This window comes from Manis javanica, chromosome 2 (assembly GCF_040802235.1).
Source record: "Manis javanica isolate MJ-LG chromosome 2, MJ_LKY, whole genome shotgun sequence".
NCBI lineage: Eukaryota > Metazoa > Chordata > Mammalia > Pholidota > Manidae > Manis > Manis javanica.
In genome coordinates this window covers 102,169,290-102,189,089 of record NC_133157.1, presented here as the reverse complement: position 1 = coordinate 102,189,089, position 19,800 = coordinate 102,169,290, and the positions used below count along the sequence as shown (strand labels likewise).

Here is a 19,800-nt window from a genome sequence, read left to right as displayed (position 1 = left end):
TCTTGCTCAAAACACTCTGTATGTGACAATTGCTTTTCTTGATTGGAAAATTTAAGGTTTATGCCTTCCTTCTATTCTAAGAAAATGTCTTGTATTACTTCTTTGATAATTCTCTCCCATTTTCTCTTGTAAGAGTGAGCTACTGGATCTTCTGGATTGTATCTCTAATTATTTCTTCCTCAAATTTATCTTGCAATCCCTCTAATGAACTTAAGGCCATATCCATATTTCTAATTTTTACAAGTTACTTCTTCTTCTTTAATTTTCCTTTCAATTCTTTTTTAAAAAATACTATTTTCTAAGCAAAAACCTCTCATTTTCAAAAATAATTACAGTTCATTTCTTAAGTTCCCTACTGCTGTCTCAATAGTTGTCTCATCAGTTCTTTGTATACTTTATTTCTGCTTTCACAGTGGAGGCATTCTCAAATACCTAGTGATCCTTGGCTGACTATTCCTATTTAAGTGTCAATTACAAGTAAAGCAAGTTGGCTGCTCTGTCTGCAGGGTTGAGCTTGTTGAGGGTAAGCTTCACTGAAGAGTAACTGAACAGCAAGCTGGCTTCTCTATGCAGGAACTGCTAGAGGGTCTTTCTCTGTGACCACTCCATTTCTTTAGAGAATCCTCTAATACCCTATTTGGTATTTAAAAGTTTGGCTCCTGGTGCTCAAAGAGCAGGACAGACTTTCACTTAATGCTACCCTCCACTGTTCCTGTATTCCTGAGCCTAGATTCTCTGCAGTTTCAGCCTCTCCAGTTCAACCTCCCATCTTCTGGAGTGTGGGGAAGGTAGTAATCTGGCCGGGGTGAGAAAAGGACCGGAGTGTCCAACTGATCCTTTTACAGACTTTCAGCTAATATTCTGTTTCTAGCCCCAGGCCTTTCCTCCTCCTTCAGCCTAACATGATACCATTAATCACAGAGACTTCTAAGGTTCCACATGGCAAAATTGAGTCCTGTTATTGTTATGATCCTCTGTAGGTGCTTGGGTTTTCACCTTCCTCAACTCTACTAAGGCATAGATAGTATCATATACCTTTTGTATTCATATTTATGGATTACAGTTACTGAGGTCACCTACTTTGTCAAAGAAAGTACTAGAATTTCTGTTTTATTTTCTTGTTTTGAATGAATTTTTTAAAATAGGAGAAGGCAGAAAGTTATTTGCCATCTTAAAATCAGAAGTTACAAACTCTAAATTATTTCACATACCATTTGTGATGTTTTCAGATCACTCTAGTTTTGGTCTGCTGAGCACACATTCCCATCTCCTGCTTTCTAATTCCTTTGGATAAAGCCTCCCTCACTGCATGAGACCCTAGTGGGGCTTTCAGTTGCTGGGCCATGCCTCTCTATCATAACACTGGGAAAATATGCCCTACACTGGCCCACCAGAGTACTTTGTTACTGGAGCCACAGTGATTATTCATCACATGTGCAGTCAAACAGTCAATCTGTTCCTTCTCTGAGGCAGATAGTCAGGTGTTTGGCCCAACAAACTCTCTTTCAGGATCTGATTGTTAGGCGTACTAGGAAGATGACAGTCTCAAGCTGCTGATGGTTATCTTACTGATCATATACCTGTCTGAGGAATGATGAATAAAGAAACTAGAAGAGTTGAAAAATGTTTAGATGAGATCATATGAGTTCTAGATGCAACCATGGCTGAAGCCAGATGCACCTCTAGAAACCACAGATACCTAAACAATTAAATTCCTTTTATTTTCATAAGTTGGCTTGAGCTGGCTTTCTTTCACTTGCAAATGAAGGAGTCCTGATGAATTCATCATTTAATCAAAATGTTCCAAATTACTAATACTCAAACCACCACTTCTGTGCCAAAATTCAATAGCCTTCTTTTATTAAAATAAAATCACAAATCAAAAATAACATATATGCATGTCCCTTTCACCATTTAGATATGATACTTTGATTTCATTTGAATATTCCTGTGTTGTCCAAGTAGCAGTTGGAGAATGAGGCATATACATTCTGTAGTACTACAAACCAAAAGCCACTAACCTATACAAAAATTTTCTTCCAGGTATGTCAAACAGTCTTTTTATTGCTTTAAGACTTGTTTATCAGAGCTCTCAATTTTTAATAAAAGTCAAGCTATATGGCTATCTTACATATAGGCTATCTGGAAAAATTAAATGATATATATCAAAATATTAGTTCCCTTAGGAGGAAAAGCATGATTTAAATTCAAAGAATTATTAGGCCTCAATCTCTAACCCAGAGACTGGAAACCAGGGTAATTTCAACCCAGCCATTTAAAAGGTGATAGATGGTAATATGCTTCCAAGGAGATAGGCAGGAATGCTCACAAGTCATGTGTTCCTTGGATGCTCTCCCTGGAGTGACTTCCCATCATCATTTATAGGCCATTGTGCTTGCCAACCTACGAGTCAATGTCTAAGCTTCTGGGTTTGAAGTTCTTGCCTGGGTGCATACAGGGGCCAGACAGGCCATCTAAAAAAAGTGATGAGGCTTAACTTTTTAAACAAATTATAATTATTTTATTTGCCTTAAAAAGTAAATCTTATTAAAATCCCAAGGTCTTCCAATCTTTTTTTTTATTGGTTCAAGTTTGTTTGTTTATTTGTTTTTTAATGCATTATCTCTTTCTATTGTTTCTAGTTTGTCCATGGTTTGTTTCATGTGCTATCTTAATAGATTTTGGCACTGACACTTCATGTATGCCTAGAAATTGTGTATGAGTAAGAGCTAAGGATACTAATGACAGTAATAGCTCAGTTTATTGAGCACCAAGTATGTGCCATTAGAGCATTAAGCACTGCTCTAAGTTCTTTACATGTATTAACTAACTGTGTCCTCACTTCCCCCCAGTGAGGGAGTTACCATTATCCTCATTTTACAAATGAGGATATGGAGGCACTGAGATGGGTAAGCAGCTTGTCCAAGATCACACAGCAAACAAATAGTAAATATGAATCCAGGTACTCTGTCTTAAAGTATTACTCTGCACTCCACAAAAAAACATACCATCTGTTACAGATTGAATTACATCCTCCAAAATGTTATGTTGAAGTCCTAACCTTGGGTACCTACGCATGTGACTTTATTTGGAAACAGGGTCTTTGTAGATGTAATTGGGTTAAAGTGAGGCTGTACCAGATTAGGGTGGTCCCTAATACAATTTGACTGCTGTCCTTAAAAGAAGAAAATTTGGACATAGAGGGAGGACAGCCATGAGAAGACAGAGACAGAGACTGGAGTTATACTACCACAAGCCAAGGAACTCTTGGGGCTACCAGAAGCTAGAAAAGGCAGGAAAGATCCTCCCCTAGAGGCCTCTGAAGGAGCATGGCCCTGCCAACACCTCAGTTTCAGGTGTCTAGCCTCCAGAATAGTGAGAGAATAAATTTCTGTTGTTTAAAGCCACTCAGTTTCTGGTACTTTGTTATGGTAACCCTACGAAACTAAAACACTGTCTTTCACTTATACTTTCCTTAGACTGACTCAAGCTGTTTTTTCAAATTTTCACACAAATGGCAGTATGAGTAACATTTAACTTTACTTTTAATTCTATTTAAAGGACACCAATAGCCAAGGGTGGTGCTATGAGAACAGCAAAGCACATCCCCCATCCGGCAGAGACAGCTACTACTCAGCTGGGGCTAACAAATGCCACGTAAAAAGGTAGGATGACAGTTACCACATCTTACTCTTGATCGGCCAGTTTCTGTTTTCAAGAGAACCCAGAAATCTGATTTGCACATTAAATTAGTCAATGGCAAATTAAATTAGCTACTAGGTAAAATAACATTAGTTAATAACTAATTCATGTTTAAAGCAAAGATTGTACAAGCCAAACATGACACACGTATGGACCAATCTGGCTACTGTCTCTGTTTTGTGAGTGTCCTTCACTTTGATGTCTATTTCCCTTCCATGTCACATGACCAGGCTCTATCTGGAGTCATCCATTCACCAGATTTAGGAGGTAGACACAGTTCTGGCCCTAGGAGCCATGTGGCAGTCAGCACCTTAGGACTAGGGGCCCCTCCTTGGGATGTACTGAGTGTGGCAGGTGCAGAAGAGTCCAACACACTTACTAATATAAGAATGAACAGATGCATTCTTCTGGATCCATATTGAAGTCTAATACTACTCCTCTACTCTGTGAGCTAGACTTACTAAGACATGTGTCTGTGTCACTTTGCTGTACGGGAGAACTGAACTGGGTAAATGTTTTGGGAGAGCCTAAAACATGGCCTGGTTAATTCTCAGGGTTGCTGCCTGCCATTTCATTCATCCTTATAACTTAGTAAGCTCCCTACAATTCTTTCTTTTCTCTCATACATGTACTTGAAAGAAGAGCAAGTGGATTGCAATGGCTCAAGGTTTCTTTCAGTATTCACTGTCCTGTAACCTACAGAAGTTGCCCAAAAACCTGGAAATATTTTTGAAAAGCAGTTTTACAAAATGTGGCTTTATTACTTGGGTTTGTTAAAATAACTTCAAAAATATAAAGAATTGTTCTGAGAATGCACCTCCACTCTGGTGAATAAGTCTACTGCTGTTTAGTGCCTGCCCTTCGAACTCTTCCGAGTCCTTACTGGTTAAGAATACTTCTTCAATAATCTACCAGAGTTCAGACCTATTTCATGTGGTAGAGAAACTAATGATTACCTTTGATAAGTGGAAGGAGGGACTTGATATGTTGCCAGAACTCTCTGCTACATTGAGATATTAAATTCGGTGATGCTGTCTGGCACACTATACTGTTTAGGATCTGCAAAGTTGATAAATGTTATTTCGGAAACTTTGTAAAGCAATGTTAAAAAGTGAAATACCACAAAATCTGCCCAAATCACCTCATTTAATATTTTGAAAATTTTTTTAGTTTGTTTTTTGCTTGAATTACAAATCTCTCAATCATCCATTGGTTTTTATACCTGTAAAATCATACTGAGATTCACTAGCTTATTCTCACAACCACCCTAAAGCACATTTTAGTCCCCATGTGACAGAAGAGAAAACTGAAGCTAAGTGTTAAATAACTTGTTCAGGGTTGTTAGCAGCAGAGGAAAGTTTGTACTTAAACCCCCTTGTCCTGAGTTCACCAATCTTTCCCAAAAAACAGAAGCCATGCAGACTTGTAAGATGAGGCTGTTTAGACAAGGCAGATAGCCAGACCTGCAATCAACACCAACATCTACTGCCGATTTGATTTCTCATGTCAGATAAATTTTGTAAACTTCTCTAAATCCCACATTCCTCATTTGTAAAATGAATTAAGATTATAAAATACATGTAAAAAACACGGCAAGGAGTGGGCACTCAAATGTTAGTTCCCTTTTCCTACAGGATCCCTCAAATCTGAGCAGACCACCCATTCTGTTTCCACATTTGGACTATTAGTGAAAATCTAAGTCACCATAGAAAGGTAACTCAAAGGCTGTGGAGATATTGATAATACAACAATAAATTTGCTGTCATAAGGAAAGAAGACCATAGCAAAAACTGTTGTCATGTACATACTGCCTCAGAATAGCTGAGGGAGTCATTAAAAAAAATCTATGATGTTGAGTCTTTTTTAAAGGGGATAAGTCACATCAAAATGGCATGCCTTGAGCTTATCCTCTGCCATCTAATAAATACGGCTCATTGTTTCCAACATAAAACACTTGAAACACATCAAAGATATGCAATCTTTCCATCTAATGACATGGCATGAGACTCTTGAACATGGGCACCCTAACTGCTGTCCCATCCCATACCAGATAGGAGAGTCCCCAGGATCATTCAGCTTGTCACTGCTACAAGAGAACTTAACTTCGGACTCCTCCAAATCTTCTCTCTGATAGTTCACCTGGGTCAGGATGGGGTAGGAGCTCTCATGGACCTACACTAGCAGGAGACGGACCTCAATAGGAGGCAAGGGGCTCACTCAGTGTGAATGCGGGCAGGAGAGAAGCATTAAGCTCAGAGTAGGCACAGCGTCTGTTGTCAGGAAGCCCACAGAGATCTGCCACCAAGAAAATTAAGCAATTATCAAAGTTCATGCTAAATATGTTAAAATGCATAACATGATTTAAAATATTTCTTAAATTTCAACTTAATGCTAGAGAATTATGGGCCAATAACTATCTTATATATGTGGCTCTGGCTCTTAGCAGAGTCCTGCAGAACTGGAATTGTGTTATTGCACATGTGGGTGGTTATTAAATTCTTTATAATGATTATGTTAAAGGTCATATTCCTCATACACATGACTTCACTTACTATTATGAGTTAGACGAGTACATGAGTAGACAATGGTCTCCTTCCATTAAATGCAAACTAGCTGAAATTACTGTTTAAGTTGCCAAGTTGTAAGTGAAAAGAGATCAGATTAATGAGAGTGAAGTTGTATAATCAGTTTATAAAACAAATCATGCCGAGGTCAAGGCTGACATCATCAACTCCCACACATCTTTTACACTTAAAAATGTGACCTTCTCTTTTTTCCCACCACCACTGCTCTAATTCAAGCTGTTTTTTATTTCTCTTCCATTCACCTGCAGTTAACAAATCATTTATCTTGGCAAACATCAATTCAATCATGTCCCCCATCTCAGAAACCTCTGAGGGCTTCCCACTGCTTACGGACAGACGTCCAACTCCTCAGCAAGGCATTCATGGCTCTCCTAAATTTGGACCATCTTTCTAATTCAGTGGTTCTCAACCACTAGGGGAGCTCTGAAAGATAAACAGGCTTATATTTAATGCCCTAGAAATTCTATTTTCTAGTTTTGGGGTATGATCCAGGGACTTGTATTTTTAAAACTATCTATGGATGATTCTTATTCACTGCCAGAGTGAATTGCTACCATATTTTCCCATCTATTATTTCACCCAAAATGAACTAAACCTTCTGCTCCAGCCAGTAATGCTATTTTGTTTGTTTGTATCTCTGGTTCTTTATTCATGCTGTTAATCCAACTTGGGATATCATTTCCTCTCCTAGCTCTTTATCTAAATCTTCACCATTCCTTTAAGACTAACTGAAATCCCACTACTGTCTTTACAACTAGTTTGAATCATAATGATGCTGCCACTCTGATAATCTTAGAAGCATTTGTTACCTTCATGAAGGTAACTTTATGACAATTAATAACATTGTTTGCTCTTTGTTTCTTTTATACTCTACTCCCTGTATTTCAGGCTCCTGGAGAGAAAACAAACTGCTCATACATTCGATTCTCATCACCCAGCCCCTCACATCTACAACAATATTAAGGATAAAGTAGACATTCACTCATGTGCTCAAAGCTTATGATGACTGAACAAATTAGTCTCTAAAATTTATGAAGTGTTTTTCTTACAGCCTCATAACATAGACGGTCAATCTCCAGAGTTGTTTATGTGCACACCAATGTGTTTTTCCTGGGAAGAACCACTCCACCCATGTAGAAGTGAATCACTTGTCCACAAAAACTGATGTGATATCAAATAGAGGGTTAATAACTATAAATGTGTTTTTCCTATACTTAGAAGTGTTTTCCATGTTTATGAATTCAATTCTTGTAAGTCTGCAGAACAGCAGAAGGGGGAAATAGTAAAACTGTTCTTAATCTATCAATACCTGACTTAAAAATGACCCACGCATGCGGTATGACAGTGGTGAAGCCCTGTTTACCAATCTAGTCTACTGTGGGAAAGATCAGAAGAGCAAGTGTCCCCTTGCCCTCAATTGAGAAGACACGATTATCAGTAACCTATAGGGAAATGTCTCTTGCACAATCACTGACAATGAAAAAGCTACTGTCATGACAGTGTCCAAGGTGCTAAGCTAGTGCCAGAGCCCCAGCCAGGCCCTCCTACTGCTCATGCTCCCGGGCTTCCACAGTGCAGGAGATGGGCTTCTAGATCCAGAGCCAGAATTTATCAACAGAACAGTACTGTGTATGGTGGCTGCCTATAGTTAAAGCAGCAGGGGTACTTACAAGTTAAACAGGCTTGGGAGGGTTGGCTGAGAACCTAACCGCTATTTATAACATTGTTTTTGTGGAAAATGCTTTCTTCATTCCAAACAACAGAATTAGACATGGACTTCTGGAATACAGTTTATTTCTTTGGTTGGGAACTGACCGTATCTTGTTAATTACACTATGGTCAGTGTTTCCCTAGGATAAGATGGCAGAGTGGAGGTCTGCCAGGAATGCATAACAGGAATAAATAGTTGCCGTGAGTACAGACCATACGTGTCTGTAAGGGTGAAAGGTGGAGGAGATGATGGGAAAAAAAGCCAGGCACATTCTTACTTTATTGAACAAGTATTTACTGAACACAATTAAAGGCTATGATGAATGCCATGAGAGACAAAAGTATGTCAGACAAGAGATTTGGTTTTATAGTCCTTCCAACCTAGGATTGGAGACAAGCATAAGCATAAATAAAAAGGTTGCATGGTAATGTGCTACAGTAGTGATAAAAGCATAAGTAAAAAAGTTGCATGGTAATGTGCTACAGTAGTGATAAAAACAAAATATTAGATGAAGTTAGCTGAGAGAGAGTGAACTAGTGAATTTAGCTTGAGCTATCAGGGAAAGCTTCATGGAGAAGCTTACACCTGGACTGAGCCTTGACAGCTTGCCCAAGATTTCAGCAGACTGAGGAAAGATTAAGAGAGGAGCAGGGATGTTATAAAAAAAAAAAAGGTCAAGAAAAAACAGTACAAGTCAAGACACAAGCTATGAAGAATAATGAGAATTCAAGAATAGGAGAGAGTCCAGTAGGCTCAGTGGGGCATATTTCTAGGAGCTTAGTAGGGGGCATTGTATGCCAGGGAAAGGAGCACGGATTCTGTCCAATGGTGAGTGCAGAACCATTAAAGGGTTTTTAAATTACAGAGTATTAAAACTAGAGTGGTTCTATATGCAGATCTACACAGCAGCAGAATATAGGATAAAGGAAGAGAGGAGAACAGAAGACCATTACTCCTAATATAATAATTATAACAGTTGAGGATGGTTAAGATGACCTTTTAAAGCTAGGTTTTTGAATGGTTAAACATTTAAGTTTAAAGTGATAGTTAATTACTAAATATCTCCCTTTAATGACCAAGAACATTTACTCATTTAGAAAAGACATATAAAGACTTTAAAAACTGACAGACAAAATATTAGCTACAATGGAAAAACTATTTTAAAAACACACAAAATAAAGGATGATTTTGAGGTGTGTCTCCTTTTAAGAATAATATGACAAGTTTAAACACTGTAATTCTAATAAGCACATGAAATTTAATAACAAATCATCTTTCCACTATTTTCCTACACCAGTAATTCAATATACAAGGTGACTATGAGATAGTCTGAGAAATTTGAGATTTGAGGGAGCACCATGGGAGTAGTAGACTTAATTATTTACATTTTAAATCAGTCTTAAACTGGTTACTAAGATGGATTCAAGCACTTACGTGATTTGACTTAGCAAATGTCTTTTAAACTTCACTTTTTCAGTATTGGATGAGACATGGCATTTGTCTTTACCTGAAAACAAAAGTCAAGAAAGTAATGAAATTGAAAGAATTGACAGGCAGCTTATAGAAGCCAATTAAATGATTATACCTCACAGGCCATAAAAGAGTTGCATGGAATCCTACAAAATTTACATTACTTATACAATGCATAACTTAAGAACCTATGATAAAAACCTCAAACTAAGTTCAAAGACTTCTATATAGGAGATATAACACATTCCCTTCATATAATTTTATGTCAACCTCCTAAAAATCCTGGAAAATACATTATTAGATATTTAAGCCTGACTTACACTGAATTATTAAAACTTAGCCAACAATTGAGCCCTATTCAGTACTATATCATGGAAAGCATGTTTCAGTTGCTTAAGTCAGCCAGTCTGTGGTATTTTGTTATGCAGTCTGACTGGCTGCATAGCAAAGTAACATACTCCATAAAGGTGAAATTTAAATAGAGATTTAAAAGAGATAGGACTTGGAACAATTAAATAAAGGAAAGGTTTGGAAACAAAGAACATTCCAGGAATAAACAAAAATTATATTAGGCACAGAGGCTACAATGTACAGTGTGAGTTCAGAAATAGTCAAAACACTTCTATAATAAAAGTATAGTTTCGGGGGAAGGAAGAGAAAAGCAGGAATGGGGGTTGAGTGGGAGGAAGAGCAGAAGAGAGGGAGGGATACAGAAGAGGGGGAGGCAGTGGGAAACTGACCAAGAGATAGATAAGGACTGGAATCTGTGGTTGAGATCATATTATAAAGGGGTTGAATATACATTCAATATATAGTTTTATTTTACACGTTTAAGGAGCCGTCAAAGGTTTTCAGTAGAAAACACACTCGAATTTGAATTTTAGAAAGATGGCTCTGATTTTGCAGTACAAATTACTATGAGAAAATTCCAAAGGCAGTCAGGCCTGTTTTGTTACTGCAATAGTCAAGAAGAAACAAGGACAACTGCAATACAAGTAAAAAGTTAAAAATTCACTGAAAAGAGGATCACGGGAGATGGTGGTGTGAGTATTTCAGTGGAAATCTCCTCCCAAAAACATATATTTATGAAAAAACAATAAACACGACTATTCCTAAAAGAGACACCAGTGGATACAGTACAACAGCCAGGATACATCTACATCTGTGAGTACTCAACATCACACGAAGGGGGTAAGATACAAGCCATGGCCAGGTGGGACCCGAACACCCCCCAACTCCAGAACCTGGCGGGAAGAAAGGAGTCAGAATGGGGAGGGAGTAAAAGCCCAGGACTGCTAAACAACCAGCTCTAGAAATCCACACCCGGAGCACAGACACAAGGTGCACGGGGTGCTGGATATAAGAGAAACAGAAAAGCAAAACCTGTGAGCAGGTCCCCACAACCAGTGCCCCTGAGACAAAAGAAAAGCAAGTGCTTTTTGCAAGTCTTAAAGAGACAGGGACCCCACAGCTGGACGAAGTTGTCCCGGCACACTTAGCCAGCAGCTGGGAATCCCGGGGAACTTTAGGCGCCCTAACCCCCTGGGCGGCAGTGCAGCTCTGGGGCCTCTCATGGCACTAAGCAGCCTGCCAGTCATTCCCCCAACTGGCAGGGACCCCCACACACCTGCCCAGTAGTGGGAGAGTGACAGCGTGCACTGGGGGGGGTGGTGCTAAAGGTGACTGGGAACGGCCCGCGTGCACCAGTGGTGCCAGAGGAGACCGGGAGAGGCTTGTGCGAGCCCACCACGGTGTCCACTGAGCAGCCTGGGAGGGGCCTGCGTGCGCTGGTGGCAGTGGTGCCAGAGGAGCCTGGGAGAGGTCCACATTAGCCCACACCAGTGGCAACCGAGTGGCCCGGGAGTGGCCCGCCCATGCAAGCACCAGTGGTGCCAGAGGGGCATGGGAGAGGCCCGCAGGCACCTGCAGCAGTGAAAGAGGGAGCAATCCTGCTCCCAGCAGCAAACCGGAATCCCAGCCCGAAGCACAGCCACCCAGACCAGACCTAAAGGCCACTCCTGGCACATAGCTGCCCAGCAGGGGCGCCACTATCATGGAGGAGTGCACCTGGCATGCCTGTCACTCCCTGCAGGGCTCTGGGCTGCTCTGACGGAGACCGCACCCACAGCAGCTTAGGGGATTAACCCGGTGGCTGATCCAGGAGTGCGGGTAACCGAAACAGGCAGTGGAGAAGGGCAAGGCATCCAGCAAGCAGGAAAGGACTTTCTTCTCCCAGCTGACACATCCGCAACCTGCCTACAGCCACTGCTATCACTATGAAAAGGCAGGAAAATTTAGTCCACTAAAAAATAGTTCAGACAACCCCTGTGAGAGGATCTGCAGAGACAGACCTAACCAGTCTCCCAGAAAAAGAATTCAAAATAAAAATCATAAACATGTTGACAGAGCTGCAGAAAAATATACAAGAGCTAAGGGATGATGTCCGGAGGGAGATTACAGAAATGAAACAATCTCTGGAAGGATTTATAAGCAGAATGGATAAGATGCAAGAGGCCATTGATGGAATAAAAACCAGAGAACAGGAATGTATAGAAGCTGATGCACAGAGACAGAAAAGGATCTCCAGGAATGAAACAATATTAAGAGAACTGTGGGATCAATCCAAAAGGAACAATATCCGCATTATAGGGGTACCAGAAGAAGAAGAGAGAGAAAAAGAGATAGAAAGTGTCTTTGAAGAAATAATTGCTGAAAACTTCCCCAAATTGGGTGAGGAAATAGTTGCTCAGACTACGGAAGCAGACAGAAGGGACCCAAAGAGGACAACACCAAGACACATAATAATTAAAATGGCAAAGATCAAGGACAAGGACAGAGTATTAAAGGCAGCCAAAGAGAGAAAAAACATCACCTACAAAGGAAAACCCATCAGGCTATCATCAGACTTCTCAACAGAAACCTTACAGGCCAGAAGAGAATGGCATGATATATTTAATGCAATGAAACAGAAGGGCCTTGAAGCAAGGATACTGTATCCAGCATGATTATCATTTAAATATGAAGGAGGGATTAAACAATTCCCAGACAAGCAAAAGTTGAGGGAATTTGCCTCCCACAAACCACCTCTACAGGGTATCTTAGAGGGACTGCTCTAGATGGGAGCACTCCTAAAAAGAGCACAGAACAGAACACCCAACATAGGAAGAATGGAGAAAGACGAATAAGAAGGGAGAGAAATAATCACCAGACTGTGTTTATAATAGCTCAATAAGCGAGTTAAGTTAGACAGTAAGGTAGTAAACAAGCTAACCTTGAACCTTTGGTAACCATGAATCTAAAGCCTGCAATGACAATAAGTACATTATCTTTCAATAATCACCCTAAATGTAAATGGGCGGAATGCACCAATCAAAAGACACAGAGTAATAGAATGGATAAAAAAGCAAGATCCATCCATATGCTGCTGACAAGAGACTCACCTCAAACCCAGAGACATGCACAGACTTAAAGTCAAGGGATGGAAAAAGATATTTCATGCAAACAACAGAGAGAAAAAAGCAGGTGTTGCAATACTAGTATCAGACAAAACAGACTTCAAAATAAAGAATGTAACAAAAGATAAAGAAGGACATTACATAATGATAAAGGGCTCAGTCCAACAAGAGGATATAACAAGTATAAACATATATGCACCCAATACAGGAGCACCACTATATGTGAAACAAATACTAAGAATTAAAGGAGGAAATAGAATGCAATGCATTCATTTTGAGAGACTTTAACACACCACTCACTCCAAAGGACAGATCCACCAGACAGAAAATAAGTAAGGACACAGAGGCACTGAACAACACACTAGAATAGATGGGCCTAAATCTACAGAACTCTACATCCAAAAGCAACAGGATACATATTCTTCTCAAGTGCACATGGAATGTTCTCCAGAATAGACCACATACTAGGCCACAAAAAGAGCCTCAGTAAATTCCAAAAGACTGAAATCCTACCAACCAACTTTTCAGACCACAAAGGCATAAAACTAGAAATAAATTTTACAAAGAAAGCAAAAAGGCTCACAAACACATGGAGGCTTAACAACATGCTCCTAAATAATCAATGGATCAATGACCAAATTAAAATGGAGATCCAGTAATATATGGAAACAAATGACAACAACAACAGAAAGCCCCAACTTCTATGGGACGCAGTGAAAGCAGTCTTAAGAGGAAAGTATATAGCAATCCAGGCATACTTAAAGAAGAAAGAACAATCCCAAATGAATAGTCTAATGTGACAACTATGGAAATTGGAAAAAGAAGAACAAATGAAGCCTAAGGTCAGCAGAAGGAGGGACATAATAAAGATCAGAGTAGAAATAAATAAAATTGAGAAGAATAAAACAATAGAAAAAATCAATGAAACCAAGAGCTGGTTCTTCGAGAAAATAAAATAGATAAGCCTCTAGCCAGACTTATTAAGAGAAAAAGAGAGTCAACACACATCAACAGAATTAGAAACGAGAAAGGCAAAATCACGACAGACCCCACAGAAATACAAAGAATTATTAGAGAGTACTATGAAAACCTATATGCTAACAAGCTGGGAAACCTAGGAGAAATGGACAACTTCCTAGAAAAATACAACCTTCCAAGACTTAACCAGAAAGAAACAGAAAATCTAAACAGACCAATTACCAGCAATGAAATTGAAGCAGTAATCAAAAAACTACCCAAGAACAAAACCCCCAGCCCTGAGGTAAATACCTCAGAATTTTATCAGACATACACACAAGACATAATATTCATTCTTCTTAAAGTTTTCCAAAAATAGAAGAGGAGGGAATACTCCCAAACTCATTCTATGAAGCCAACATCACCCTAATACCAAAACCAGGCAAAGACCCTACCAAAAAAGAAAACTACAGACCAATATCCCTGATGAACGTAGATGCAAAAATACTCAACAAAATAATAGCAAACCGAATTCAAAAATACATCAAAAGGATCATACACCATGACCAAGTGGGATTCATCACAGGGATGCAAGGATGGTACAACATTCGAAAAACCATCAACATCATACACCACATCAATAAAAAGAAGGACAAAACCCACATGATCATCTCCATAGATGCTGAAAAAGCATTCAACAAAATTCAACATCCATTCATGATAAAAACTCTCAACAAAATGGGCATAGAGGGCAAGTACCTCAACATAATAAAGGCCATATATGATAAACCCACAGCTAACATCATACTGAATAGCAAAAGGCTGAAAGCTTTTCCTCTGAGATCAGGAACAAGACAGGGATGCCCACTCTCCCCACTGTTATTTAATGTAGTAGGGGAGGTCCTAGCCATGGCACTTAGACAAAACAAAGAAATACAAGGAATACAGATTGGTAAAGAAGAAGTCAAACTGTCACTATTTGCAGATGACATGATATTGTACATAAAAAACCCTAAAGACTCCACACTGAAACTACTAGAGCTAATATCGGAATTCAGCAAAGTTGCAGGATACAAAATTAACACACAGATATCTGTGGCTTTCCTATACACTAACAATGAACTAATAGAAAGAGAAATCAGGAAAATAATTCCATTCACAATTGCAGCAAAAAGAATAAAATACCTAGGAATAAACCTAACCAAGGAAGTGAAAGACCTATATCTTGAAAACTACAAGACACTCTTAAGAGAAATTAAAGAGGACACTAACAAATGGAAAGTCATCCCATACTCTTGGCTAGGAAGAATTAATATCGTCAAAATGGCCATCCTGCCCAAAGCAATATACAGATTCGATGCAATCCCTATCAAATTACCAACAGCTTTCTTCAATGAATTGGAACAAATAGTTCAAAAATTCATATGGAAACACCAAAGACCCCGAATAGCTAAAGCAATCCTGAGAAGGAAGAATAACGTGGGGGGGATCTCACTCCTCAACTTCAAGCTCTACTACAAAGCCACAGTAATCAAGACAATTTGGTACTGGCACAAGAACAGAGCCACAGACCAATGGAACAGAATAGAGACTCCAAATATGAACCCAAACACATATGGTCAACTAATATTCGATAAAGGGGCCATGGACATACAATGGGAAAATGACAGTCTCTTCAACAGATGGTGCTGGCAAAACTGGACAGCTACATGTAAGAGAATAAAACTGGATCACTGTCTAACCCCATACACAAAAGTAAATTCAAAATGGATCAAAGACATGAATGTAAGTCATGAAATCATAAAACTCTTAGAGAAAAACATAGACAAAAATCTCTTGGACATAAACATGAGTGACTTCTTCATGAACATATCTCCCTGGGCAAGGGAAACAAAAGCAAAAATGAACAACTGGGACTATATCAAGCTGAAATGCTTCTGTACAGCAAAGGACACCATCAGTAGAACAAAAAGGTATCCTACAGTATGGGAGAATATATTCATAAATGACAGATCCAATAAAGGGTTGACATCCAAAATATATAAAGAACTCACACATCTCAACAAACAAAAAATAAATAATCCAAATAAAAAATGGGCAAAGAAGCTGAATAGACAGTTCTCTAAAGAAGAAATTCAGATGGCCAACAGACACAAGATGCTCCACATCGCTTGTCATCAGAGAAATGCAAATTAAAACCACAATGAGATATCATCTCACACCAGTAAGGATGGCTAACATCCAAAAGACAAACAACAACAAATGTTGGTGAGGTTGTGGAGAAAGGGGAACCCTCCTACACTGCTGGTGGGAATGTAAATTAGTTCAATCATTATGGAAAGCAGTATGGAGGTTCCTCAAAATGCTCAAAATAGAAATACCATTTGACCCAGGAATTCCATTTCTAGGAATTTACCCTAAGAATGCAGCACTCCAGTTTGAAAAAGACAGATGCACCCCTATGTTTATCGCTACAGCATTTACAATAGCCAAGATATGGAAGTGGCCTAAATGTCCATCAGTAGATGATTGGATAAAGAAGATGTGGTACATATACACAATGGAATATTACACAGCCCTAAGAAAAAAAACAAATTCTACCATTCACAACAACATAGATGGAGCTAGACGGTATTATCCTCAGTGAAATAAGCCAGGCGGAGAAAGACAAGTACCAAATGATCTCACTCATATGTGGAGTATAAGAACAAAAGAAAACTGAAGGAACAAAACAGCAGCAGAAGCACAGAACCCACGAATGGACTGATAGTTACCAAAGGGAAAGGGACTGGGAGGGATAAGGGCAGGAAAAAGAAAGGGGGCATTACAATTAGCATGTATAATGTGGAGGGGGTATGGCGCTGGCTCTACAACACACGAAGACAAGTAGCGATTTTACAGCATCTTACTCCACTGATGGACAGTGACTGTGAAGGGGTATGTTGGGGGGACTTGGTGAAGGGGGGAGCCTAGTAAACATAATATTCTTCATGTAATTGTAGATTAATGATACCAAGAAAAGAAAAATTCACTGAAGACATACTGAAAGTGAGAACCAGGATAATCACACCACCAGTTATGCAAGACTAAGAACAGGAACAATTACCACCATTCAGTTATATAGTTACAAATGCAGTGTCCCGGGCCTCAATAAACCTTTGTTTTTGATCAAAACCATGTGTTACGCACATAGACCTTCAGAAATCAACCAATGTGTAAAGACTTGGCTCGCTTACGACATATCATCCTAGAACTTCAGAGCCTAACCACTAATCAATGAAAACCCTAAATTCATTTACTCAAAGGAGGCACCACTCTGTGGTCTCTCGTGATGTAGTAAGTCACTAGGACAGTTGGCTTACATCCTGAAAGGTTTCCTTGTTTGAGAAGGGGGCTTTTCATAAAAGATCGATGTCCATCAATGAAGTCAAGGAAGAAGAGGAGAGCGAGGGAGTGTCCAGTCCTCCTTTCCAGGGCAGGAGGACTAAGAAAAACTTAACAGTCACTGGAGACGTTAGAAAGACATTTCAGGAGGGCAATAAAAGAGAACAGAAACTTCCAGTAACTAGAGGATTAAAGGAAAAGGAGAAGTGGAATTAACTGGTAAATTTTACTGTTCTAAGAAGCCAGGCATAGTTTGAAAAAGTAAAGCTGAATCTTTAACAAGATTTTCTGTTGTTACCATTTTTTTAGTGCTACTAAAAAGAAGAGGGAAAGTGATAAAAATTGGAGCAAATCCAAGAGAAGATGGAAACAAGAACTGTTAGAGAGTTAGCCACAGTAAAGAGGAGAAACAGTTCTTTCTCTATGACTAGGAATGCAGGGAAAGGATGGGTAATGGATATAAATAAAAATTACCATACGTAAGAGAGTAAGTTGAGGGAATTTAGATCGGGCAACAAAGCCATCTAGTGAGATAGGAGGAAGAGGGAGGGAATGAAGGAGAGTGGAGATACAGTGTACGAATAAAAGAATATCTCAATTTAAGAGTTTGAGAGGAAAATATTGCCAGAAAAGAGGAGAAAAGAAAAGGGAGGGGGCTTTCTGTATTTGAGATCTTGGAATGATTCTGGCTAATAGAACAGAGCAAGTTAAAAATAATGAACTCTTAAGTACCAGAAACTCAAACACATGAATTAGAAGAAATAAATTATAATCACAAAGTATGGGATGGAGAAGACAGTTTCAAGTCTGATGCCCACATAATTGAGGAAGTTGAAGCAATATCCTACAAGTCAACCAATAACAAGAATTAAAATAGGGAGATGGTAGCATGAGTTAGAAGGGAAGGAACTGAAGCATCAAGATGGTGCACCCATCACTGAATTGACTGTGGAGAGCACAGAAACGCATCAACCCTCCTTTAAAATCCAGAAGTAGAAAAATTCAATACTTTTTCTTGAGACAGATGTGAAAAAAATGGCAGTGTCTACAAAAGCCAGGTTTAAATTTCTGGGGAGGAGCGGGAAGAGTTCCGGAGAAAGACCAAAGTTATAAAAACTTGTTCAAAACAGAATAGGGCGTCCAGATGACATGAGAACCAGAAATAAGTCACTAGCAGTGTAACTCGGGGTTCCATCTGAACAGGGTAGGTCTAAATTCTTGGAAAAAGAGAGCATTGTAAGAGTAAAGCTTCACCAAACAATCTTGCTCTGTCACCAAACAATCTTTCTCTGACTTACCTGTCTGATGACACATGGCAAAAGATTGGCTACATGTCACCAGTCTCTTGCTCTCTCTTCGAACTTACTTAACCAAATCCACATACATTTTCTTCTCATCCACGTGGTAAACTCAAAAGGGCAAATTAAGTTAATCCAATTGGAAGAGGCAGGAAGACAAGATGCAGATCTATGCACTCTTTTACCCAATTTCCTCACAGATGAAACTAACATTTTTTTATCCTAATCTTGAATTATGTTTACTTCTCAATGGGTTTACAAGTTGGAAGAAGGAATATGTGGTATAATTAATTGGTCCCCTTAAACTCCAACAAAAATGAAAATTAACCTGAAGGAAAGTGAAATGGAAATACAGAAACTGGGTTAAGTGTAGAACTTGTCAGCCACAGTGAAGTTTTGAATTTCCTAAAACCATGCAGAAGCTTAATACTGAGACCTAATATAGTTGAAGAACACTATTAGAGGTGGGGAGATTTCTAATTTTGGATTCGATGCAACATACAGCACTATTCAGAATTTTTACTTCTCTTTGTGTCATTTTGATAAGTTGTATTTTTCAAGGAATTTGTGCATTGCATATAAGCTGTCTAATGTATTAACATAAAATGGTTCATAATATTTTCTTATCCTTAGGTAATTCTTGGATCTCTAGTAATGTTTCCTTTTTACAACTACATTATTTATTTGAGCTTTCTCTTTTTTTCTTAGTGATTATCAACTTCATTAATCTTTTCAAAGAAACAACTCTGCTAATTTTCTTTGTATATTCTTTGCTATTTCCCTCAGTGTAGTTTATTTGAATTTAAGTTGCACTTGTTTTTCTAGCTTTTTGGGATGAAAAGTTAGATCACTATTTTTCAGCCTTACCTTTTAAACATGTGCCTTTAAAACTATACAATTCTCTCTAAGCACTATTTTATGTGTATCACAAGTTTTGATATTCAGTTCAAAAATACTTTCTAATTATGATCGTACTTCTCTGACCCATGGGTTATTTAAAAGTGTGTTGTTTATTTTTCATGCAAATGGCGGATTTAAAAATCTTTGTTCTTTATTTCCATTTTAATTCCACTCTGGAATATATACTGTATGATTTCAGTCCTTTTAAATTTGTTGAGACTTGCTTTTTGGTTTAGCACATGTTCTATTTTGGTAAAAGTTCCATGTTTACTTGAAAAGAATGTGCATTCTGCAGTTGTTGGGGGGTAATGCTCTATAAACAGAAACAGGTCAAATTA

At 38.8% G+C, this 19,800-nt stretch overlaps 1 protein-coding gene across 9 annotated transcripts in view; it reads right to left on the bottom strand.

Annotated features, from left to right (window-relative positions):
- The window catches only part of ZNF438 (zinc finger protein 438), a 208,797-nt gene that overhangs the window by 83,365 nt on the left and 105,632 nt on the right, over window positions 1-19,800 (bottom strand). For 7 of the 9 annotated variants that reach the window (XM_073228980.1, XM_073228979.1, XM_073228978.1 and 4 more), the window contains one exon: window positions 9,433-9,505. In XM_073228980.1, coding sequence (XP_073085081.1) covers window positions 9,433-9,505 — 73 coding nt within the window. Of the gene's footprint in view, window positions 1-4,658; window positions 4,679-9,432; window positions 9,506-19,800 lie in introns of those variants that run through there. The other 2 variants (XM_073228986.1, XM_073228982.1) reach the window with 2 other exon arrangements.